A 27,755-nucleotide genomic window follows, 5' to 3' on the forward strand; every position below is an offset into this window, starting at 1 on the left:
TATCCCAGGACTAAAATGTGCATTTACAAAACAAACTGCCACCTCCCGTGTATGACTGACAAGGGGGGGGGGGGGGTGTGTGTGTATGACTGACAAGGGGGGGGGGGTGTGTGTATGACTGACAAGGGGGGGGGTGTATGACTGACAACAGGGGGGGGGGGGTGTATGACTGACAACGGGGGGGGGGGGGGGGTGTATGACTGACAAGGGGGGGTGTGTATGACTGACAACGGGGGTGGGTGTATGACTGACAAGGGGGGGGGTGTATGACTGATAAGGGGGGGTGGGTGTATGACTGACAAGGGGGGGGTGTATGACTGACAAGGGGGGGGGGGTGAATAATTTGTGTTCATAAACAAGTGGAATTGTCCTTGAACCCCATGAAATGTTAACGTTCAGCTTATTGCTGTATTATTTATTCAGAAAACGATCATTCACGGCGACGGCTCCACTTTATTTGTTTTTGTAAGAAATAATCGCCTATAAATAATAAATACAGTTCTGTGTCTGACAGGATGACTTACAGAGGACTCTGCAGGATTATCACAGTCATTTGCTTGAGGCTTTTTTGCGTTCTTGTCGATGTCACGTTTTGTGATGTCAGCGCTTGGTGGGCATCTTGTGTATGTGTGTATGTGTGTGTATATACTGTATATATTGTGTGTGTATGTGTGTGTGTATACTGTATATATTGTGTGTGTATGTGTGTATATATACTGTATATATTGTGTATGTGTGTGTATATACTGTATATATTGTGTGTGTGTATATATACTGTATATATTGTGTATGTGTGTGTATATACTGTATATATCGTGTGTGTATGTATATACTGTATATATCGTGTGTGTGTATATATACTGTATATATTGTGTGTGTATATGCTGTATATATCGTGTGTATATATTGTGTATGTGTATATATACTGTATATATCGTGTGTGTATATTGTGTATGTATATATACTGTATATATCGTGTGTGTGTGTATATATCGTGTGTATGTATATATACTGTATATATCGTGTGTGTGTGTGTGTGTGTGTATATATTGTGTATGTGTATATATACTGTATATATCGTGTGTGTATATATTGTGTGTGTATATACTGTATATATCGTGTGTGTATACTGTATATATCGTGTGTGTATATACTGTATATATTGTGTGTGTATATACTGTATATATCGTGTGTGTATACTGTATATATCGTGTGTGTATATATTGTGTATGTGTATATATACTGTATATATTGTGTGTGTATATACTGTATATATCGTGTGTGTATATACTGTATATATTGTGTGTGTGTATACTGTATATATCGTGTGTGTGTGTGTGTATACTGTATATATTGTGTGTGTGTGTGTATACTGTATATATTGTGTGTGTATATACTGTATATATCGTGTGTGTGTATATACTGTATATATCGTGTGTGTGTATATACTGTATATATCGTGTGTGTGTATATACTGTATATATCGTGTGTGTATATACTGTATATATTGTGTGTGTATATACTGTATATATCGTGTGTGTGTGTATACTGTATATATCGTGTGTGTGTGTATATATACTGTATATATCGTGTGTGTGTGTGTATATATACTGTATATATCGTGTGTGTATATATTGTGTATGTATATATACTGTATATATCGTGTGTGTATATACTGTATATATTGTGTGTGTGTATACTGTATATATCGTGTGTGTGTGTATACTGTATATATCGTGTGTGTGTGTATACTGTATATATCGTGTGTGTATATATTGTGTATGTATATATACTGTATATATCGTGTGTGTATATACTGTATATATTGTGTGTGTGTATACTGTATATATCGTGTGTGTGTGTGTATACTGTATATATTGTGTGTGTGTATATACTGTATATATTGTGTGTGTATATACTGTATATATCGTGTGTGTGTATATACTGTATATATCGTGTGTGTGTGTATATATACTGTATATATCGTGTGTGTGTGTGTATATATACTGTATATATTGTGTATGTATATATACTGTATATATCGTGTGTGTATATACTGTATATATTGTGTGTGTGTATACTGTATATATCGTGTGTGTGTGTGTATACTGTATATATCGTGTGTGTGTGTGTATACTGTATATATTGTGTGTGTGTGTGTATACTGTATATATTGTGTGTGTATATACTGTATATATCGTGTGTGTATGTATATACTGTATATATCGTGTGTGTGTGTATATATTGTGTATGTATGTGTATATATACTGTATATATCGTGTGTGTGTGTGTATATATACTGTATATATCGTGTGTGTGTGTATACTGTATATATATCGTGTGTGTGTATATATACTGTATATATTGTGTGTGTATATGCTGTATATATCGTGTGTATATATTGTGTATGTGTATATATACTGTATATATCGTGTGTGTATATTGTGTATGTATATATACTGTATATATCGTGTGTGTGTGTGTATATATCGTGTGTGTGTGTGTGTATATATACTGTATATATCGTGTGTGTATATATTGTGTATGTATATATACTGTATATATTGTGTGTGTGTATACTGTATATATCGTGTGTGTGTGTATACTGTATATATCGTGTGTGTGTGTATACTGTATATATCGTGTGTGTGTGTGTATACTGTATATATTGTGTGTGTGTATACTGTATATATTGTGTGTGTATATACTGTATATATCGTGTGTATGTATATACTGTATATATCGTGTGTATGTATATACTGTATATATCGTGTGTGTGTGTGTGTATATATTGTGTATGTATGTGTATATATACTGTATATATCGTGTGTATGTATGTGTATATATACTGTATATATCGTGTGTGTGTGTGTGTATATATTGTGTATGTATGTGTATATATACTGTATATATCGTGTGTGTGTGTGTGTATATATTGTGTATGTATGTGTATATATACTGTATATATCGTGTGTATGTATGTGTATATATACTGTATATATCGTGTGTATGTATATACTGTATATATCGTGTGTGTGTGTGTGTATATATTGTGTATGTATGTGTATATATACTGTATATATCGTGTGTGTGTATATATACTGTATATATCGTGTGTGTATACTGTATATATATCGTGTGTGTATATATACTGTATATATTGTGTGTGTATATGCTGTATATATCGTGTGTATATATTGTGTATGTGTATATATATACTGTATATATCGTGTGTGTATATTGTGTATGTATATATACTGTATATATCGTGTGTGTGTATATATCGTGTGTATGTATATATACTGTATATATCGTGTGTGTGTGTGTATATATTGTGTATGTGTATATATACTGTATATATCGTGTGTGTATATACTGTATATATCGTGTGTGTATATACTGTATATATCGTGTGTGTATATACTGTATATATTGTGTGTGTATATACTGTATATATCGTGTGTGTGTATATACTGTATATATCGTGTGTGTATATACTGTATATATCGTGTGTGTATATATTGTGTATGTATATATACTGTATATATTGTGTATGTATATATACTGTATATATTGTGTGTGTGTGTGTGTATATATATCGTGTGTATGTATATATACTGTATATATCGTGTGTGTATATATTGTGTATGTGTATATATACTGGATATATACAGTATATACACACACAATATATAGTGTGTGTGTATACTGTATATATTGTGTGTGTGTATACTGTATATATTGTGTGTGTATAACTGTATATATTGTGTGTGTATATACTGTATATATTGTGTGTGTATATACTGTATATATTGTGTGTGTATATACTGTATATATCGTGTGTGTGTATATACTGTATATATCGTGTGTGTGTATAAATTGTGTGTGTGTGTGTATATTGTATATATTGTGTGTGTGTGTGTGTACACTGTATATATCGTGTGTGTATACTGTATATATCGTGTGTGTATGTGTGTATGTATATATACTGTATATATTGTGTGCGTATTCTGTATATATTGTGTCTGTGTACTGTGTGTGTATATAGACTGTATATATCGTGTGTGTATATACTGTATATATCGTGTGTGTGTATATACTGTGTGTATATATCGTGTGTGTGTGTATATACTGTGTGTATATATGTGTGTGTGTATATGTATATATATATATATATATATATATATATTCGTGTATGTATATATACTGCATATATCGTGTGTGTGTATATATAATACATATATATATATAATCTCATGGTGTGTGTGTATATGTATATATCTTTGTGTGTGTGTGATCAGACTGGCACTTGCACATGCCTTCCCTGATGAAATTAGAATATGCAAAACCTTAAGCAGATAAAATACTGTATTCAAATCACTGAGAAATCACAAGCTGTTACTTAGCGGACGTTCAGATTGCCGACTGTTCTTTCTTCATGGCTGTTAGCGTGATAGAATACGCTAAGGGTGAGTTGGGTGAGCTGTGACGACTTACCAGTGTATCAATGTAAAGATGGCGATGGTGCCCTCCTGCTGGTGCCATTGCTGTTAGCTGGGCTAATAGATTAAGGGTCATGGAATAAACAAGAATTAATTCATTGGGCTCCTGACCCCACTGTCTATCATGTTGTATCTAGTATAATGGACCCATATGTCCCTGACTTTATATGTGTATTTGTTCAATGTTTTACTATTGTACCAAAGGCAGGTGATTACTGATTATCATCATATTGCTGTTTCCGTGTGTGTTGCATGTGAGTGATAACCGTGCATGTAGGTACTCAGGATATCAGAGCTGGTTTATCTGATTGTGACGCCCGTGTCATGGCGGACTACACACCAGTGCGACGATCCGTGTGCGGAAGCGGAGTAGAGAGTCTTTTGTATCGTTTGGTAGCACTAACTTTACCACACAAGTGTGTTGCACCCTTTATAATACATTGTGGAGGATCACGTAAAGTAGCCGTGTAACGTGTGTCTAGATAGCGTGGTGGACACATGGAGTGATCGTGTTACCTGATGACACGTGCCGGGTGTATGATGATCAGTAGTGCAGTGATCTTATTCTATATTCTTATTTCTCAGTGGTATTCAGTCCCCCCTGCTGTTCTGTTACACAGATGAGGTGGTCTCGGTACTCTGCCAACAATTCTAAACCCCACTTAGTACCCCCTCCCCTCTTTCTCAAGGGGTTACTGCGTCCGTCCCCCCCCCCCCCCCTCTGGGGATGAAACAAACTGTTTCTGCACATTTGACAGATCAGCGCTCGGAGGTTTGTCGCTGCTTACGCTGCGAGCGGAACCATCCCAGCTGCCGGCTCTGAATATGTATGATGAGGGGAGGGGGGCATGTTATCAGTTCCCGGATTTATACATGTGAAAGATGCTGGTGTTTCTTATTATACAGCTACAGGTAAAGCAATTATGATATTGCTACAAATAAATATATACGGATGCATAAGTGTTGGGGAATTGACACTAAAACAATGGTTGCTCACCTGAAGAGCTTGCACTCTACACGATGTGCTTGATGTAAAATCTGCTTCTGCTTTACTGTAGTAAGTGGTTCCTCTGCTTCTCTGTACAGACCGTGCAGGTCCCAGTGTACTCCGAGCAGGAATACCAGCTGTATCTACACGACGATGGCTGGACCAAGGCTGAGACAGACCATCTGTTTGACCTCTGCCGGCGTTTCGATCTGCGCTTCATTGTCATTCATGATCGCTACGACCACCAGCAGTTCAAGGTAAGAGCAACATCTGGAAATGTGGAGAGGGACGCACAGATTACAAGCCATACATGTCATTGGGATCTCTGGTCACCTCAAATTGGGGACCACGAGTGTTACTCCACAATGCTACAAGTAATCTGTGTGTTCAGCCCTCACAGTGGACCCATTCTGATCCATACAGAACAAAACATTGATTTTGTTGTTTTTTTTCACATGATTTGAAAAATATTTTTTGGTATAGTTTCCCAGCATGCTGTCTGATTTTGTCTCTGATGTCACAGAAAAGGTCCACTGAGGATTTGAAAGATCGTTATTATGGAATCTGCGCCAAGCTGGGAAATGTTCGCGCCACTCCAGGTACAGACCTGAAAATTCCGGTGTTTGATGCCGCTCACGAGCGGAGGCGAAAGGAGCAGCTGGAGAGACTGTATAACAGGACCCCGGAGCAGGTGAAGATCCTTATTTACGGGAGACGGAGGGTTGGAATAATCGCTGTTCGCTAGATGGCCTCGTACTGCCACTGTTAAGAGTGGTTTCAGAGTCATACAAAATATTATATGCATATAATGCCTTTTTTTCTAAAAGGCTTCGTTACATTGTGTTTCGGGAGACTCTATACATTCTGTCAGTCCTGGAGAGAACGTCGCTGTCTGTCAGATGAACGGATACGTTTTGTGGCTTTCCCAGGATGTAGTCCAGTTAATCCTGATACCATGTATAATATTCATTTCATCTGCTTATTATTTAGCCGCAGTGGTTCTCCATCCTGGCACTCAGACACGTAGATAAACGCAGCTGCGCGATGTACGTTTCACACTTGATGTCGGCAAGTAACGGTGTGCTGTGCCGATGTGGTGACCGCCATACATACCAGCAACTTCCCACTAGTAATTTCTGATTCAGTAACTCATTGGACTTACTTATCACGTGATCTAACTGCAGAGTTTTACATTAGACTCATTATAGGGTTACAGACCCCTAAGGTCAGGTCTCCGATCACATCGGTGTATTTGGAATGGCTGTAGCTGCTCCCAGTATCATTGTTAGGTCAGTGATTCTTTACTATATAATACAAATCAAGCGATTATTCCAATATACTGCTGTGAAAGAACGCACCGTCTCTGATGAGCAGAATAATATTGAAATATATAACAAGTTACATGAAAATAATATAAAATGTATCCTTAATAAATCAAAGTGATTAGATCCCTGGTGACCACAGATGTGATGTCACGCGTGTCACGTGACTCATGTATTCCGTCACGGAATGCTTTCACAGTAACGCCCAGTGAAGGTAAATGGGGATTGTCTCTCACAAGCAACTTACTGAATCTTGTGTATAATAAGAAATGACCCCCCCCCCCATACTGTAAAATAAAACGAGTATTAGAAGTCACCTGCACAATGTTAATTTGAAACATCGTTGATACTTTAGCCGGCAGACAGTAGTACCTGATATTCATCGTATAATGTGATGCTTCAGAATAAGGGAAGACGCCCCCTGTCTGTCAGAGGGGGGCTGTGCAGCAAGGACAGACCAGCATTAAGTACTAGGGGCTCAGGCCTCATGGTAGCTGTCAGTCATATTAATGGCTGCAGATAATTGAGGGTCTGGTTATATTCCATGTACCTGGGATTGTATTTCTCTTACTGTGTCCACTGATACATTGCACAGGGCACAGTAATAGTCAGTATTGGGGTATATTTACCCTTTACCTGCTGGAGTGAATCATGACTCGGTATTTGCTGCACAGAGAGGTAACCCTGCCGCTAACTTGTTCTCTAGTGTGGGTTTCAGAAGACTTTTCCTTGAACTCCGGCCCCCCCTGACCCGGTGTCTACGATTCCACTTAGAAACCTGAACTGTCAGGTCAGAGATGATCCTTTTGGAGTTCGGCTCCGTACTGCAGTTCCTGATCTCGCTCGGTAAAGCTGGAGGGAGGTTGCAGGGCTGGAAGGTTATTGCTCCGTATCACTATATTTCCTTTTAACTGCACATTCTGCCCGCAGAGCTCCGCCAATTCTATAAAAAACAGGTTTGAAGTTTGTTCTGCACTGAGAAGATTTCCTCTATGATTCTCTCCCTGGCCCTTTAAATAGAGAACAGTTACTTAGTAGCAGAGACCACTCACGCGGCCTGTCCGTCCAGGTACGTCCTCCGCTAGCAAACTGTGACCTGTGGGAACGTGTAGTGATAATGATTTGAAGGTTTATTTAGGTTTACAGTACGGTCTTAGTATTGTCAGCGCTGAACGGTTTTAGCAGCGTTATCCAGGTGACGTCTAATAGCCTCTTTATTTCACAGTAAGGGGACGTCCTCCTTATACGCAGGTTACAGGCTGAAACAAAACCAGTTGCTTTGATCCTCATATCCAGTGTTTTATCCTCACTGTCTGTTCCATCATAGACCGCTGTCAGTCATGTGACACACGTGACACTGACCACACTACTGAAGATATCTGTATGCCACTAGCGTGCTATATGTTTGTTTGTTTTTTTTACATTTATGAAAGCCGTTTATCAACGTCGGTATAAGCACCCAATATTGGAGTGTATTTGATGTTTATTAGTATTACATATCTAGTACTATAATGTGATTTACCATAAGGTACCTGTTGTATTGCGCTGTTTCACTTTTTGTATGTTTGTGTTTTCCTGACATCACCTCTGTGACATCACCTCTGTGACATCACACCGCACGGCTGAATTCCCCTGTGACGTCACATCTCACAGTTCTTACATGCATAAATGTCTGTTATTACTTCTGATAGGTGTGAAATTGCCAAAAACTGCGGTAAGCAAGCTCTTTATTTCCAGCTGCTGTGAAACTACAAGTACCAGCATGCCACACTGATGCCTAAGCTTGCAGTAAAACAGCTCTAGGAATCTATTCCCCTTCTGCCACATACTTGCAGAGCACCTGATTTGTGCCATGTTGAAGCATTCCAGACACATTGGGGCCTCGGACAAAATGCCGGGGAGAAAAGAGGTGCCTAGCGGCAGATAGACTAGCACTCGGCCACCTTCTGCCAGGCCTTCCCCTGACGCACAACACCCTACAGTACGCAAGATTGACTTCAACAGCCCCTCTGGGAGTAGTTTTGTGTGATGATGTAATACACCTTTTGTCCACCAGGTTGCGCCCTTTGCATGTGATTGACCCCCTTGAATCTGCTTTCTGACTTTGTTTGCTTGACTTTCTACCTGCAGGTGTCAGAGGAGGAATATCTCATCCAAGAGCTGCGTAAAATCGAGAGCAGGAAGAAGGAGCGAGAAAAGAAAGCCCAGGACCTGCAGAAACTGATTACTGCGGCCGACACCACAACCGAGCTGCGCCGCGCCGAGAGGAAAGCCACCAAAAAGAAACTGCCGCAAAAGAAGGAAACGGAAAAACCTGTAAGATACTTATGTGTCGTATTATGTTCACCCATCAGAGCAGAGAGCTACCTGGGGCATTGTCACACAACTGTTATCCCGCACCTGGGGCTCTTCCACACGCCTGTTATCCCGCACCTGGGGCTCTTCCACACTCCTGTCATCCCGCACCTGGGGCTCTTCCACACACCTGTTATCCCGCACCTGGGGCACTTCCACACGCCTGTTATCCCGCACCTGGGGCTCTTCCACACTCCTGTCATCCCGCACCTGGGGCTCTTCCACACACCTGTTATCCCGCACCTGGGGCTCTTCCACACGCCTGTTATCCCGCAGCTGGGGCTCTTCCACACGCCTGTTATCCCGCACCTGGGGCACTTCCACACGCCTGTTATCCCGCACCTGGGGCTCTTCCACACGCCTGTTATCCCGCACCTGGGGCTCTTCCACACGCCTGTTATCCCGCACCTGGGGCTCTTCCACACGCCTGTTATCCCGCACCTGGGGCTCTTCCACACTCCTGTTATCCCGCACCTGGGGCTCTTCCACACTCCTGTTATCCCGCACCTGGGGCACTTCCACACGCCTGTTATCCCGCACCTGGGGCTTTTCAAAGTTCTCTTTCCACAGTGGTTGTGTATTTTCTTCTTTAATAATACATCAATATCATTATTTTGTTGGCCATTTGTTGTAGAAAATATATGAAGGTGAGAGGGAGGATACAGACTGAGCAGACTTTCTAGCAGACTAAACATTATCCCTGTAGCTCTGACAGAACAAATGTAATTACTGCAGTTCTTTCACAGTCCGAACAAATGTTATTTTTATTATAGTTCTATATATGAATCTTTAACATATATGTGATTACACTGCAGGAGAACGTCCTGGTAAATACATCAGTGTGGGCTGAAGACTCCATGTTAAATCCCATTCAGTATAAATGTATTATTATTATTTCATATTAACTTTTTCATTACTGGAGGTAACTTTGCTTATTACTTCCTAATTAGCCCAATGACCTAAAACAAATCACCTCAATACTACTTAACAGGGAGATCAGTGGTTAATTTGGGAATGGTAAATATATTAGTTTGTTTCCCACTTACCGCTGTTACAATGGTCCTCCTCTCTGGCTGAGAGCTGGACAGTGGCTTTAAAAAGAGGATGTTTTACTGTGATCACGTGACTCGTTATCTCAGCGATCATGTGACTCGTTTTCTCATTGATCATGTGACCGGGAACCAAGCGAGTATATGGAGACAGTGGTTCATAGAGTTCTAACCGCTCTTTGCTGTCTCCTATACCCGGCGTAACGCCCACCGCGTGCTACAGTGGGCGGGTGCGGAGGGAGTATTAATTATTATTTATTTCTAATTAACAATGCAGGCTGCCTGGACAACTAAGCCGCATATAGGATCCTATAAGCGGATACACTGAGCTGGCGATTTCTTCTCCGCCCTCCTATGCTTTAATTGTATGTGCCATGTTGCCCTGTATTTGTTTTTGCAAATAACTGGAATTAACACCTGGCGCGTGTCTGCAGGCGATGACTTCTTGCTGATGGGTCCTGGCGTAAAATCATTGAGAAGTGTCAGCCCGCCCTTGTGCTGCCTGCATGTTAAGTGCCCTCACTGGCTGCTGTGTTTACGCTCAGGGGGCAATCAGGAAACCTTGAATCAATAGCAAGGACGCTGCCGCTCCCCTGAGCTGCTTTTCTGGGTGTTTAATGGTTGCAATCAAACAGCTATTGAGCCAAGTAACTGTGTTGCTCCAGGGCTTTCCTAGGCCTGATGTGCCAGGGTGTTCCAGCATCTCAGGTGTTAAACACGTCCTGTAAGCACAGAGCTGTCAGGAAGGATCCGTTGTCCTGCCATAATGAAAAAGCTGGTGTAGTATTTATAGAGTCGTGTACCGGCACAGACATCTGACTCTCTGTGTGCCATGTAGTAGAGTGCAAGCTCTTGTTTCCTGTATAATACTGGACACAGGTCCGGATCACTTTTGGTGGCGCTGAGGCCTGTTGGTGAGATTGGAATATGACTGCCCACATGGGCCCTTAGCGGTCATCCTCTGGTTACTCTGCCAACCACCTCTGCCAACAACCCATGATCCAATTACGTTTGATCAGATTGGATTATTTTTGAGGCTGTTTGTCCAGTATTAATGCCCCGTATTGCAGTGTGTTCAGCTTCAGAGTGACAGTAATATTACAGACAGGACAACACCTCCCCTTATCTCTAATATCCTCCATCCCGATCAGCTCCTGAGAGTGTTTCACATCTCTGTGTGTAATCGTTACTAGTACCAGACTGTTTTATCTGCACTAGGGGCAAAGATAGACGCTCAGATCTGAGCCAGAATTACAGACTGTGGGGACATCTTGGAAAATTTGGTGTTGCCCATAGCAACCCAACTTTTGGGCTAATTTTCTAAACTGATGATAAATTAGAATGGTTGCCATGGGCAACAGCACATTTTCCTTAGCAGCACCAGTTTTCAGAATTGTTGCAGTGTATTTGTGGAGCATAGAGCTCAGCCTTTATAATGTGCTTATGTGTTATAGATTTATAATAAATATTTTCCCTTTGATTGATATAAGGGAAAGAACCCAAAATATTATACATAACGAGTTCTGTAGGAAAGAGCTGCTATTGGCTTTCACAAATCTGTATGTATGAGCTCATCAGACATATATTTCCTGCCATTTCAGGAGTGATTTGCTGGCACCAGGTGGGGGGGGCTGATACAATGCAGATTTTATACAAAGTTCACAGAGATTGTGGGAATGAAGATCTTTATTTGCTTATTTCTTACTTCTGTTCAACGTTTTAGCACGAATGGGGGTGTAATTATATTCGCTGTGTCTGTTTATTCTGCAGGTGATTTTAATATACTTGTGTTTTATACCATTTTAACTGCATTTTTTTTTTTCCTTTTTCTTCAGGCTGTGCCAGAAACTGCCGGGATCAGATTTCCGGATTTTAAATCGGCGGGCGTGACGCTGCGCAGCCAGAGGGTAAGTTATGTCATTATATCAGACGCGGTTAATGTCCATAGAGAATCCAGAATCACCTGTGAGATAAGCTACCTACAGTACATTCCTGCGGGGGCACTTACCTGCATCACTAAAACTTTTTATGAATCTAATAACGACAAATGTAAACATGATATTGCAATAATCTATAAAGGATAGTCCATTATTAATTGGATTTAAAACATTTTTAATTGCCACTGTTAGGAGTATTAGACTGCACATTTTTTTACATTCTGACTCTCCGTAAACTCTTTATATAAGGCTATTTTAGCCCAAATGATTCCTATAGAATAATATACGTCCACTCTGTTGTCAGCGAGACACCTGAACCATTGTTTTATACATTGTTACTAGGTAAATAGAGAGAGGGTTCTACAGGCTGAGAATGTACGAAAATAAAATTAGATTTTTATCCCTGTAACTTTATTTCCCTGAACCTCCAGTTCCTCCGACTGCGAACTTGTCAGATAATGCGTATATTACAGCCGGCAAACATATATAATATAGATGTTTGCAATAAATTAGAATGGTTGCCCGTGGCAACCAATCATTCTAGATTCTATACAATGGTATCTCGGATGAGCGTCGTCCTGATGCCTCGGCACTAACGTCGTGTTATGTCTCTGATAGTACTGACGGCTCTTAGAAGTTATATCTGTAATATGCCGACACGTGACGTCACCGCGGCAGAGTCTGATACAGTGAGTGCAGAACGTGACTTGTGTCTGTCTGATAGAGACGGACATGGCTGCTGGAATGTGGGGAGGTGAAGGTGCCGGCAGTTATTAATATGCAGCCCGTGACAGACGCGGTCTGATTAATTAGTAGCTCCTGGATCTCTGCAGGATGATGAGATTGTGCTGACTGGAGCTCGCTGCCTAATCCATGAGCTGCTAGTAATGATGGCGCTCGGGCTCTTCACAGGCACTGAGCTGCTCGCAAGTACTTTGGTTTTCACAATCCAACCTTGTGTCGCCTTAAAGTTAAATCTTTGGGTAGAAAATACAGGAAACTGAGCTTATCTGCCCATTGGTCAGTCAGTTAAAATGGTGTTTGTAGTGTGATAATTTTGCCATTTATATTTATAAGCAATGAGGAGTTTCCCCATCATCCAGATGCAGCAACTCCCCTGCTCCTCTCTCATCTCTCCTCCTGCCCTCGTTCTCGGTCCCTCTCCCGTGCCCTTTGCCCCCTGAAACGTTGCGCATTTGTTCTTCTCTTTGTCGTCTTTAAATAAGACAGTTCTTATGAGGTGCGATCAGAGCCCAGACATCCTGTCTCCCCCTGCTGGCCACATGGCAGGCTGCAGGACTCCTGACGCACAGTGCTGCCTCCTCGCTGATCCCTAGTAGCAGCGTTTTCTTGCCATCAACTTGTTATTTTTTACACAAATGTTCTGCAGCGCCCGCCGTACACATGGTGTATATGCCCCTCTGTACACCGTAATGCATTATAATCTGGGGCGTACACCACTCATCTGTATAGTTTTGGTGCACTCCTCTATGCATCAAGCACGCTGCTGGTCTAATGATTGGTGATACCTCTTCCAAACTGATGATTTCACACTTTGTTTCAGATGCCCCCCCCCCCCCCCCTTAATTTATGTCACCCCTGTGTGAGCGTGTTCATGCAGACTAAGATGTTGTTTATTGCACGATCACAGAAACTGCAGTCCCTAAATCAGAGAGACGTGAGTGTAATTATGTTAGCGAGTTACACTCCTGTCCAGGACCAGAGGGAAAAGATGTCAGGACTTGGGAGGCCGACAGAATATATGAACATGATCAAATAAAGGGGAAAAAAGTCAGTTCATCCATTTCTGTGACAAAGGTCCAACTCCAATGTGCTCTAGTACAGAGCTGATTTATCCCACCGACAGATATAATGCTACTGTAGATGTATGTTCCCAAATGGAAATAGATCTTGTTTGCAGTAAAGCGCCACGAATAGTGAATATTGTCTAATTAACACTTCATAACAATGTATACAACATGCCTGTGCAGTCATAAGCTAAACTCCATTGTGTTACTGACTGGCTGGTTCTCTTCCTCTTCCTACTACACAAAGGGCTGCGATTCAGTCTGCTGTGGGTGGAGTCAGATGAGGGGGAGGGACTACAAGTTAATTTATCGTTATGAAGAAGAGATTTTCCTCTAAACTGCTTAACGTATACACGGAAACCAAACCTATGGATATAATATGCGCAGGTGTTATAGGGCGACGCTGAGGTATTGGTCACCCGGGTCTTAATACCAAATCATTTTTGTGATATGATGGTTCTTCAGGCTGGGCATGTGGGAGTTAATCATTTTTTGCTGCCGTCTCCCTGGCGCCGGGGCAGCGCGGTCATCCCCGTATGACGCCACCTCTAAATGTGTTTAGCTAACGGAGCTTACCTAACAGATTATCAGTGCTGTGTGAGTAATAGACCTGCTCATTTACTTATAATACATTTTGCATAGAGAACAATCAAGCTTCATCAGTCTTTAAGATGAATCGCCGCAGCCAGCTAAATTTTAAAGATATTAGTCTGACAGCAGCCGCATAAATCAGGACATTTTCTTAATGATGGTGAAATTAAAATATACTCTGGCTCCCAAGAGCCAATGAGGTCTCTCCGCGCGGAAGAGAGAGCAGCGCGCAGAAAGAAAAATTAGTAGAAAGATTAATTGATTATATTTAGAGGGCGGAGGAAAGAGTGATGTGTACGAAGGGATCAGCGTTTTCACTCCCAATAAACCAAAATGTAAATAATGTCCATCTGTATGGTGACATGCTCTGCAATAAAATATTTCTTATGGATTATAAGGAGCTACACACAATATATATGTATAATATAACAGTTTAGTCGGAAATATTATTACCAAATTATGTCTTTGAATATTTTTGTTATGTAAAACTGTTAGATTTGTTCTGCAAAGACGTTTCCGACTATGTGATTGGCTGCTTGTGTATGGGGGAGGGGTTTAGAGGTGCGTGTATTGCGGACAATATAATCTGTGGTTGAGGAATGAAGGAGAGAAGCTGTAGGTAGTGTTCAAACACAGTAGATGAAGAAGTGTGAAGTAAATGAGTGTCCTGCCTTTGAGTTAGGCTGTAAAACCGTCCCCAGTAGTGAATGACCTTATTAGCGTTGACCGGTGATGATGAGAGACAACGATGAGGTTACCTCTCATGGTTGCAGCGCTACCGTGGTTGCGTTCTGTGATGATAAACCGCCAGATACTTGCTGCATTGAGTGACTTAGCTGAAACAGGAGCAGCGAGCATTGTAAGAGCCCAGTAACGGCCGTTTGGTTAGTGGCCATTTACTTCTTGTCTAATTATTCACACGGAGAGAGTCCACTGAGCATTGTTATTATCAAAGGGCCGGAGAGGCGCCCTAAATAGGTAGCTGAGATTCCGCTCCCTCCTCCATGGCCTTGTGATGGTACAGGAATTTAGGCTGCGGAGTTACCTGTGATCTTCCGCAATTCAATAGGTAACAAGTGTCTGTTAAGTGATCCTATTTTTAATGAGTAGCTGTAATTCGTTCTGCGCCCCTGGCCCCCGCTGCTTCCTGCTCTGCTGACTTACTTCTTGCTCCTGTCTTTTGTGGGCTTTCGGCCCCACTTCTGTGTTCAGTGTAACTTCTCGCCTCTTTGTTATATCACCTGATAACTGAATTCCCACTGCTCGGGGGCGCTGCCAGTAAGCGAGAGAGAGAGCATGTTGCCCTAGAAGAATTATAAAACGCTGCTAAATAGGAACATGGCGTCAAGCTGAGACATTGTACATTAGACATCCTGCAAGTGAAATCTTTTCATCTTCATCCCTCTGCAGGAAGCCAGAAAGGTGATCTTTATCCCGCATCTCTTTGTTACTGGTTTGCTTACGGCAGATAGCTGCAATATGGGGTTTCGCATAGGCCCGCGAAGAGACCCTTCCCGAAATATGTGAGCCCACCGTCCCTGGCTTTGCTTTTTGTCCCATCTTTCTTTTTCCGTCTCTTTCATTCTGTGTTGCTTTTCTGTGCTATATAAAGAGAGATTCGTCTACCTTTTGAACTAGGAATCTGCGAGTGAGGCCTAACTGAGAGCTGTGTGGCTCCTTTTTACCTTTGTATTTGCAGATGAAACTCCCCAGCTCAGTTGGACAGAAGAAGATTAAAGCCCTGGATCAGATGCTATCGGAACTCGGAGTAGGTGAGTAAAAAAAAATAAAATAGGAAGGGTGCGAGGAGCGGGGGAATAGAATGCTCACAGAGAGCTCTTTTGTAGTCCCCATGGACTGTGTTTTATTATCTCACTAATACAGAGAGTTTGGAGAGGACATTATACACAGGAATGTTAAATAACTGCTTTTATTCTGTGGATGTGTTAGTCTGTGCAGAGGAGACCGATGATAGAACAGCGAGATGTGTATAGTGCACCGAGTGGAGGGGGAAGCAGAATGTATTTATCTGTATTGCTGGTTCCTCCAGTCAGGTCACGTTGTACACGTGTTACTGTAGAGTACAAGTGTTTCCTATCACATGTAGCACATAATATCGAGGGTGGGACCCTGGCATCAGTTATATGATTCTTAGAGGGTACCTGGAGGCCCTGCAGCGTCCCCTCCAGTGGGACATGACAGCCGGCGCAGGGTAGATGGGGAAAGATGGAGGACCTGAGACCTATACACAGAGGATGCATCTGTATAATGTCCATGCGGGTCCCACACACTGATATATTCATCATCATCATTTATTTATATAACGCCACTGATTCCGCAGCGCTGTAGAGAGAACTCATTCACATCAGTCCCTGCCCCATTGGAGCTTACAGTCTAAATCCCCTAACACACACACACACACACGTCCATTTTTGATAGCAGCCAATTAACCTACTACTATATTTTTGGAGTGTGGGAGGAAACCCACGCAAACACGGGGAGAACATATAAACTCCACACAGATAAGGCCATGGTCGGGAATTGAACTCGTGACCCCAGCGCTGTGAGGCAGAAGTGATAACCATATTCATAGAATTCACTAATCTCTACTACGTTTTGTAGGCAGAGACATGCAAATATTAATTATACGCCTGCGCTCTAACTCCTCTGTCCAGATGGATAATGTGTGTGATATATTTTTCCATCGTTTCAGCGCCATGTCTAAAATACACTAAGTTACATTTATAATGACCCCTTTGTGTAGCAGAGCTCCTCATAGTGACTATAGGAGGAGGAGCTTTGTTATCTGTGCGCATGACATAATCGCACAACGGCACCAGTGTGGAGGAGGGGGCGGTGTGCGTGGGGGAGGGCAGGGGGGTGTACATGTCCGGCACACACATCCAGTAATCTGACAGATAATACAGCTGGGCCTGTATGTAAGTCTCTATGTGACCTCTCTGATTCCTCCCTGTAGATTTGAACCCAATGCCCACGGAGGAGATTGTGCAGATGTTTAACGAGCTGCGCAGTGACCTGGTCCTGCTCTATGAACTGAAACAGGCCTTCTCTAACTGCGAGTACGAGCTGCAGATGCTTCGCCATCGCTTCGAAGCCTTGTCCAAAACCGGAATCGCCAGCGCGGCTGTGCCGGTGGAGGTATCAAGCGCTGATATTCAGGCAGCTGTCGGCACAGAGGAAATCAAACTGGAAGTGAAAGACCCCATTATTGATGTTGTTGGAGCCCCCCTAACGCCCAACTCGGTGAGTGAAGCAGTGTCTTTATCTTATAATTGTGCTGCCTCATTATAAAGAAGGCATAGAGTCCTGTCTGCATATATAAAAGGTAACGGCGAGCTTTCATAGTGTGGTAGAAATCGGGATCATATTTCTGATACTGTTATCTAGGAAAGTGCATAATATGAATCTTCTGCTGCGCATCGTACTCCTGGGGGGGGGGGGGGGTCTGATCATCTGTATAATATAAAGCAGTTATCCGACATGCAGCACACACACCGTCTGTAGGATAAACCTCCATCTACCCAGATCCACCCGCCATGTTCAGCTGCCAATGTAGCATCATTAATCGGTGGGATTGGCTCACGGGTTGTGTTACTCGCCAGTTGTGCCGTGTATAAATAGCTGAACACGAGAACACAGGTTATATCCGTGTCTGACCAAGGTCTGCGCAGCATTTCTTCTACGTATATTATCTGCAGGGGTCTGGCTTATTCAGCAGTTACTTTGTATTATCGTAGAGTCTATCTCTGTCCCTCTCTGATGTGAATGACCAGCATTGTGGCGACTGTTCTAGAATAAGGACAGACTGTAGTTTGTAATGAGCGGTGCCAGCTGCTCTCTGTGTGTGATATCTGCCATCTTTCTGTGGTTTATGTTCTTGTCCTACGTGGCACGTTGGGTACCGGATCTATTCTGTATGCTGCTCTGTGAGCCCCTGTGTCTCTGGGTATAGTAGTATATTGTGAGACCATGGTGCGGGGCGTCTACACCCAACATACTAAGAAGAAGTTATACTGTGCACGTATCCCCCACATACAGACTGATACACAGGTACTGAGAATTACATCTAACCAGAGAAGGTATACTGTGCACGTATCACCCACATACAGACTGATACACAGGTACTGAGAATTACATCTAACCAGAGAAGTTATACTGTGCAGGTGGTCAAATATACAAAATACAAATAGACACCATAACATCCAACACCAACAATCCTGATTTTTTTTTTTTGGGGAGTAAGACAGGTGTGTGTGTGGGGGGGGTGGGGGGTGGGGCTGTTCTATGACAACCAGCAGGAAGGGTGAAGATGGTTTGTTCCTGTGATATAATTAGGGGAAGGGGGGAAAGATTATTGGGAATTGTAATAACAATTAGCTTTTCAGAATTGATGGTTATTCCGGCTGGGTCACATGAGGGGGAGGGGCCAGGCTCTTCTCCCTACTGCTCCAACCAATAGAAACATCCGTCGTGGGCGGAATGTGTAGGCGGAGCAGCTGCTGGTCAGGTTTATAGCGCTGGATAGTGCGGCGTCTGCAGCCTTAATTACCTTAACGTGGGCAGCAGAGCTGACAGTCACAGAGGTCGCGCCATATTGGTGATGGGGGAAACAGCTGCTGTATGTGGGGCCCCCGGGGGGCTCGAGGTCCCAGCATTTATCCTGCTGTTTCCTTTGTATCATACTGTGCCACTCTGTATTACGCTGACAGAGCACAAGGATGGGTGAGTGTTGGCAGATGTGTAACGTGTATATTGCATATTACTAATAAGCTCCCTACAAGCGTGTAATATTGTAATATAAAGCCAGCTGAGAGCACAAGGAAACATTGCCCCAGGCCGCAGAGAAAATAATAATTTACCCCAGTAAGCTGCCACGCTGCAGATCCTTGTGTCTAATCCACATCTCGCTGCCAGCCGCATAAGCCGCTTACCATATATACTTCTACTATACATAGAGATGTGCGGGGCTGATAGTGTGCTCCCTACTTTATACACAAATGCAGAATGTATTGTGATTTCCGAGGGTCTTATCTGTCGGCTGCAGAGGTGACTCATTAATCTTATCTGGAAATCCAGCCCCCCAGGAATCTCTTCCCCCGACGCAAAACCCTCCACATCTGTCCCCTTCGTTGTTTAATTCATTCAGAATTGTCTGGATAAGATAAATGTAAAGTTATACGACACTGAGCGACCTGTCACCTCTTGGCCGAGTCTGGTATGAGGGCTCAATGCAGCCTGACCGAAAACTTGCCCCCATTGATTGGGGCAAAGGTTTATACCTGAAGCGATGCCCCAGGGCAAGCGCCAATAACTCGGTGTTTACAACATGTGATCAATACTTCCTGCAGAACGGAATTAGTTTACATGTCATCAGGAGCGACCTCTTCTCAGTAGAGGAATATATATATATAGGGTCCCCTCCGCGGCAATGACGCTTATTCTCTGTCGTACTGATGATGCACAGCCCTGTATGAGGGGCACGGAGAGGACTACACCACAATACAATCCTAGATATTATACTTGCAGATCTAATAATGCTGAATTAACATATTTGTGTATTGAAAACGGAGCAGGTTTCACCGTCCTAAGCTGATTGTGCCGTATTCTGTGACTGGTTGATGCCAAAACTGTTCTCTGTACGGTGACCTCTCCAGAGTCCAGAATATGATATAAAGTTTGAAATTGTGACACAAGGAGCATCCGACTAACTCCATGTCTAGAACATACAGGAGAGGTGTTACCTGTGTAGGGGACATGTATAGAACATACAGGAGAGGTGTTACCTGTGTAGGGGGGAAATGTATAGAACATACAGGAGAGGTGTTACCTGTGTACGGGGGACATGTATAGATCATACAGGAGAGGTGTTACCTGTGTAGGGGACATGTATAGAACATACAGGAGGTGTTACCTGTGTAGGGGGGACATGTATAGAACATACAGGAGAGGTGTTACCTGTGTAGGGGGGGACATGTATAGAACATACAGGAGAGGTGTTACCTGTGTAGGGGGGACATGTCTAGAACATACAGGAGAGGTGTTACCTGTGTAGGGGGGACATGTATAGAACATACAGGAGAGGTGTTACCTGTGCAGGGGCGACATGTATAGAACATACAGGAGAGGTGTTACCTGTGTAGGGGGGACATGTATAGAACATACAGGAGGTGTTACCTGTGTAGGGGGGACATGTATAGAACATACAGGAGAGGTGTTACCTGTGTAGGGGGGACATGTATAGAACATACAGGAGAGGTGTTACCTGTGTAGGGGGGACATGTCTAGAACATACAGGAGAGGTGTTACCTGTGTAGGGGGGACATGTATAGAACATACAGGAGAGGTGTTACCTGTGTAGGGGACATGTATAGAACATACAGGAGAGGTGTTACCTGTGTAGGGGGGACATGTCTAGAACATACAGGAGAGGTGTTACCTGTGTAGGGGGGACATGTATAGAACATACAGGAGAGGTGTTACCTGTGTAGGGGGGACATGTATAGAACATACAGGAGGTGTTACCTGTGTAGGGGGGACATGTATAGATCATACAGGAGAGGTGTTACCTGTGTAGGGGACATGTATAGAACCTACAGGAGAGGTGTTACCTGTGTAGGGGGGACATGTATAGAACATACAGGAGAGGTGTTACCTGTGTACGGGGGACATGTATAGATCATACAGGAGAGGTGTTACCTGTGTAGGGGACATGTATAGAACATACAGGAGAGGTGTTACCTGTGTAGGGGACATGTATAGAACATACAGGAGAGGTGTTACCTGTGTAGGGGGGACATGTCTAGAACATACAGGAGAGGTGTTACCTGTGTAGGGGACATGTATAGAACATACAGGAGAGGTGTTACCTGTGTAGGGGGGAAATGTATAGAACATACAGGAGAGGTGTTACCTGTGTACGGGGGACATGTATAGATCATACAGGAGAGGTGTTACCTGTGTAGGGGACATGTATAGAACATACAGGAGGTGTTACCTGTGTAGGGGGGACATGTATAGAACATACAGGAGAGGTGTTACCTGTGTAGGGGGGACATGTATAGAACATACAGGAGAGGTGTTACCTGTGTAGGGGGGGACATGTATAGAACATACAGGAGAGGTGTTACCTGTGTAGGGGGGACATGTCTAGAACATACAGGAGAGGTGTTACCTGTGTAGGGGGGACATGTATAGAACATACAGGAGAGGTGTTACCTGTGTAGGGGGGACATGTATAGAACATACAGGAGAGGTGTTACCTGTGTAGGGGGGACATGTATAGAACATACAGGAGAGGTGTTACCTGTGTAGGGGGGACATGTATAGAACATACAGGAGAGGTGTTACCTGTGTAGGGGGGACATGTATAGAACATACAGGAGAGGTGTTACCTGTGTAGGGGGGACATGTCTAGAACATACAGGAGAGGTGTTACCTGTGCAGGGGGGACATGTATAGAACATACAGGAGAGGTGTTACCTGTGCAGGGGGGACATGTATAGAACATACAGGAGAGGTGTTACCTGTGTAGGGGGGACATGTATAGAACATACAGGAGGTGTTACCTGTGTAGGGGGGACATGTATAGAACATACAGGAGAGGTGTTACCTGTGCAGGGGGGGACATGTATAGAACATACAGGAGAGGTGTTACCTGTGCAGGGGACATGTATAGAACATACAGGAGAGGTGTTACCTGTGTAGGGGACATGTATAGATCATACAAGAGAGGTGTTACCTGTGTAGGGGGGACATGTATAGAACATACAGGAGAGGTGTTACCTGTGTAGGGAGCACATGTATAGATCATACAGGAGAGGTGTTACCTGTGTAGGGGGAACATGTCTAGAACATACAGGAGAGGCATTGCCTGTAGACCATATATATATACTAGAACAGGTGTGAGATGCTCCGTGTGATCTGGCAGCGGGCACGCTGTTACCTGTCTGAGTAATACAGCGCAGTACGTACATGGTTAATATGACCTGGTCTTTGACATATTTCAGAGAAGTATAATCACGTTAATTTACTGCAAGGCAAATTCATTACCTAGAGGAGGCCCCATGTTAAATACAGCACTGACCTTTCCCGGCTGATTACACAAAGACGACACAATTAGATTAGTCCAAGACAAAAGGTCAGAAGCATTCACACTGTGGCCATTTTACACTACCTTGGAACAGAAATCTCACAGGGGCCCGTAGGGAGAATAGGGGCCAGAACTAGACCCCCCCCCCCCCCCCCCTCACTCATCTGCTCCTTCATCCATGAGTTGTGTCCCCCCCCCCCGCTGCCCCCGGATTGTGTGACAACAGCATCAATCACTTGTTTCTCTTTAGTGGATTTTATTTGTTTTTAACTTCCTCCCATCCTACGATCTATTCACTGACTGTGTCACCTGCACCCTTTATATGCCCTCATTGCAATTCTCTCTCCATGTAATGCCTCATTAATTAGACCCCACTGAACACCTGTAGAATATATATTCAGAAATAATAAAATATCACCTTACCAGGGAGTTGCCGGAGATGTCCGCTCATCATCTTATCTCCTAACCCCAGTTGATCATCTTATTTACAAACATTTTATTTATTTTGTTGCTGATGAAAAACAACTATCACCTGAACAGCTTCTCACCAGCATATAAAGGGTTAACTCTTCTGCACGGTGCAGCAACATTGTTACAACCCAGTAATAACCATCAAAATGTGATTATATCTTCACCATAAAACAGCAGATTATTGAGTAACAATACTGAACTCCTTGGATCACACTAGAGGGGGAGGGGGGGCAAACTTTTGGGGAAGCCCTTTGTGAGTGAGTCGCCCCCAACTCGCTGAGCTGAATGTTGCCTAATACATTAGATGCACTTTTAAAGTCGACACTGCAGCTCCCACCGGGATAGAGCGAAGGTAGCGGCAGGAAAGAACCTCAAACTGGGACCCAGCGCTAAGCTTGTTCTGATCTGTAGGTGGCGCTGTGACGTCTGCAGGAGCCGCTGATACTTCTCCCAATAGTGTCAGTAACATCCAAATATAACAATATGTCATTCTCAGTTCTCACCCGGAATAATTACCACACAGCAGGAATAGTACCTGTTTCTCCTGGTCTCTGCGTGTAATGAATGGATTCTACAGGACTTACAGTACAGAACAGGACACAATATTTGTTTCATCCCACAATGCATTGCACCGCCAGGGAAGCGGGTAAAGCATTAATCCTCTCCCTGATGGCACTGCCTCACTTTCACTAGCTTCCCCCGAGCCTAAGTGACCCCTTGAGGGAGACTGAAGGTCTGGTAGAGACAAAGCCCAACTTGGAGCAGATTAGTTCCATGCTGAAGTTCGGCAGCGACTCTAGATTACAACAGTGTTTGATTCCGTAAACTCTCACTCCAGTCACCCGTCCCTAATGAGTTGGCTGTCCCAGAATGCCTCACAACGCAGGCCTTTGTTCCCGCTCTTAGAAGTCGGCCCACTAATGGGCAAAAGAAAAAGACCCCCAGTCTATGAAGTCTGCGGCTGTGAGTCAGAATTAGACGACTTTTAAGCTTTCCCCATCTGCTCCCACGCCGGCCTCTTGGGCTTTTTTTTTTTTTTTTTAGAGCTGATTTAAAACCTAGAAGTTACATTGTTAAGATCAATCAAACGTCTTTCATTGTAGACGGAGGTAGAATGTATGAATATAAAAGGGGAAAAAACTTGCCTCTATTATATAAATATATATATATATTGGATGTATCGTGTTGTGTAGGAATCTGCCGCATTAATAGCATTACTGAGATAACACCACAGCCCCCCAGATAGAGGCAGATATCTGCATTTATTGGGGAAAGTATTCATTGCACTTTCTTCGATCAGGAGCTCATTCCCTGACCAAACGCTGCACCCCTGATAGCCTAATGTGCGTCTGTCCACCTCACAAAGTGTCCAGCGTGGGGCGCCCTAGAGGTGACTACAGTTCTATGGAGGCAGAATATTCACAGTGATAATCACAGGTGATCTAATAAGTCGATTGGTTCTGAATTCACAACATTTATGTCTGTTAATGGGTTAAATCCCTGCAGGGGGCTGCTGTGTGGGGATGGGAGGGGGGGGTAACAGTCATCTAAACATTTAGCCGAGGGGGCCCATTCTAAGTCATACTCGGAAGATAAATTTGATCAGATGACACATTTGAAAAATGAATGTGATTTTGTCTCATGAATATGACAGAGGACTGGTGCCCATGTATGAACGGGGATGTAATTCCTTTATATTTCCCTGTTAATGAACAGAGGAAAATTACATATATTATTATAGTGCAGATGCCCCAGCGCCGGGCGCTGGACAGTGATGATCCAGCATCTAATAACCGGTTGTATCATTCCTCAACAATGGGGGAATTTAGGAGAATATCTCTCACCCTCCAGGATAATATACGAGCAGAGAAATTACTTTGTCAAAGGCCACTAAAAAAAGAGTTGAACAAACATTCCAGATATGAATCACAAAGATAAAATACAGTGTTTCAGTGTTACCCTGATATTCCTCTGGAGCCCCGTTATAAAGTATCCCCCCTCCCCCCCTCGTACACACTTCTTTACAGACTGCTGAAGCCACTCCCAAACCTTTAATCTGTGTCCTGATTGCATCTCCTACCAACCAAAAAGCTGAGGCTGCAGTTGTTTGAGATGTTGTGACATCACTGACTCCGCCCCTTTATGAATCCACCAATCCACACAGCTTGGCATGTTCACTCTGCACAAATACTGTCAGTCATTCTGTGTCTGCTCAGGTAGAGAAACAGATCCCTCAACAGTGTGTGTGTATATATGCGTGTGTATATGTAAGTGTAATATATATATATATATATATATATATATATATATATATATATATATATATATATATATATATATCTCATACTGTATGGCCAAAAATACAGAAATCCAACATTTGTGACACCTAGTAGTGAGAAATGATCAGATGGAAAGTGTGTCGGATGACGCACAATATAAGAGGCTCGGGGAACACAGTGATACAGTTTTGCTTATTCCTCAATTATATGCAAATGAGCTGCATTAGTGTGACTGGTCACAGGGTGCGACTTATCCTCACAAAACTCAGGAAATCCTGTGTCGGAGATGATAACAAGGGAGTTGTGCCATATTTACCTGGTGTCAGAGCCACAGATAGTCACAGCAGCTGTTCAGACCGGTCTCATCTGCTTCCATGTTTCCTTCTTCCTTTGGTTTGGGGTAAAGACAGATGTAGAGTATGCACCATCCCGTTCCCTCAGTGATTGGTCCTTACACGGTAATCAGACACGTGGGGAGATCTCTGATACGTAGAATGCGCCGGCTGCGCTTATGTTGGGTCTCACCCACCACAATGGCCGTTCCTGCTCAGTGAAAGATGTAATTACCCAGCGTGATATCATTGGGCCTCAGTTGTATCAGCAGAAAGTGTATTCACATATAGTGCATGGGTAGTAATAGAGATCAGACTGAGCGTGTACCGTGTAACATACCACGTGCCGCTGATTACAGACAGCGTGTAACCCGCGCATCACGTCTCTAGATCAGACGGCAAATTGATGAAAGATAGAAACATAAGACGATTGTCTAGTAAACATTGTATCACTGTGAGGTTCCTCACGGTACTAACGTCTCTGTATTCTCTACACAGAGAAAGCGCCGGGAATCTGCCTCCAGCTGTTCATCCGTGAAGAAGATGAAGAAGCCTTGAGGTCCCTGGCACGGCAGCCGGTGAGAGAGGTTGGGTCTGGTCCAGAGTCTGGTGGGCGAAAGCCAGAGGGAGCCGCTGACATTATCCTTGTTTTTATTACGTCTACGTTTTATGTTTGGGGTTCAGATGGCACAAAATCAGCGATAAGTTTCCTGCTGCTCGGACTGACGTAGAGGCCGGTTCCTGTACCTGCGTTCTGTGTCACATTATTACCGACACACAACGCCTCTGACGTGGTCCGGAGAGGGTTTTATTTAGTGTATTTTACTTTTAAGTTCTGACATTGAGCAGTACCCGGGAAATGGGTTTGTGTCCGGGAAACCACAGTGTCAGAAACGTCTGGATCTGTGCGCAATACAAGCGGGTTCCATGTGCCGCACAGCGGAGAGGGATGATCTTCGTGCGCCAACGTTTCCCTCGTGTCTCCGCCATCGCAGCATCAGCCACCTGTGAAACTTCTGTTACATTAAAAATACAGCTGATCGTTGTCATTGGTTTCAATAGTAAAAGTTAGTGTGGTCCTATAATCGTTACCATTCCTCCCGTTCTCTATATATTGTCATCTGTGAAGATCAACAGACTAAACCTCTTCCTAATCCGCTGGAAGATTGAATAAATAACTAACTAGAAAACATAAATGTTACATGATGTAGTAACTCTCTTTTAGGGGGGGAGCTTTTCCCTTCCACACAAATCTTTACCAGTTTTATCCGCTGAACTCTTGATACAATAATCAGTATTTGTGTCACACTTGTCCCTACACTGTAAATATTCCCGGGAACTTTTTATTTCTTGTTGTTTTTGTTTCTAAATAAAAGTGCAGGTACTCCCATCACTGGGATCCATATCGTTGCTGTAAGTGATTTGTATAATGACTGCGTCATGAATGTACAGTTCTGAGCCGCTTAACCCAGCGGAGGCAGACATTTTATAGGCGGAGTCAATGTATTTCAGGTTACTGACGTCACTGCGGCTGAAGCTTTGTTCTTATCGTTGTGTTTTTAACGCATGAAAACTGGGTAAAAAATGTTGAAAAACTGCACGTCGGGGAGATTCCTGAACATGATTGTGTAAGAGTCCGAGCAGCGTCTGGTGATGTCATTGGTGGTATCGCAGCGGTTTTACCAGATAAGTGATGGTACCCTCTGTGAGCCGCATGTCCTCCTGTCATCACGTTCTGTCCAGGCTTAGGACATATACTTCTGTATTACGGTAACTCTTATTCTCCGTTTATAACCTGCAATGGAGACTCGGAAAAAGACAGAGAGTTGTAGTTTATTGTTTGAGTTTAGTTGGAAGCTGCGATGTATCCTGGATTTATCCCCGACTTGTGGAAGGAGAATAATAAAAGTCCAGATTTATTCTAAGTATAATAACAGTTCCACACACATTGGACCGGTAAATCAGTCCGTGGACAATCCAGCCCAGAAGAGACAACTCAACAAAACTACCT

General features: G+C 43.2%; 1 protein-coding gene across 1 annotated transcript in view; it reads left to right on the forward strand.

Moving 5' to 3' along the window:
- Positions 1–26,789, forward strand: part of DMAP1 (DNA methyltransferase 1 associated protein 1) — a 30,089-nt gene extending 3,300 nt beyond the window's left edge. Inside the window, exons 2-8 of the mRNA XM_075183983.1 lie at positions 5,589–5,747; positions 6,014–6,181; positions 8,943–9,128; positions 12,052–12,123; positions 16,252–16,324; positions 17,530–17,816; positions 26,243–26,789. Coding sequence (XP_075040084.1) covers positions 5,589–5,747; positions 6,014–6,181; positions 8,943–9,128; positions 12,052–12,123; positions 16,252–16,324; positions 17,530–17,816; positions 26,243–26,302 — 1,005 coding nt within the window. The 3' untranslated portion in view covers positions 26,303–26,789. The remainder of the gene's footprint in view (positions 1–5,588; positions 5,748–6,013; positions 6,182–8,942; positions 9,129–12,051; positions 12,124–16,251; positions 16,325–17,529; positions 17,817–26,242) is intronic.
- Positions 26,790–27,755: the final 966 nt, after the last annotated feature.

This window comes from Mixophyes fleayi, chromosome 8 (genome assembly GCF_038048845.1).
Source record: "Mixophyes fleayi isolate aMixFle1 chromosome 8, aMixFle1.hap1, whole genome shotgun sequence".
Lineage (NCBI taxonomy): Eukaryota > Metazoa > Chordata > Amphibia > Anura > Limnodynastidae > Mixophyes > Mixophyes fleayi.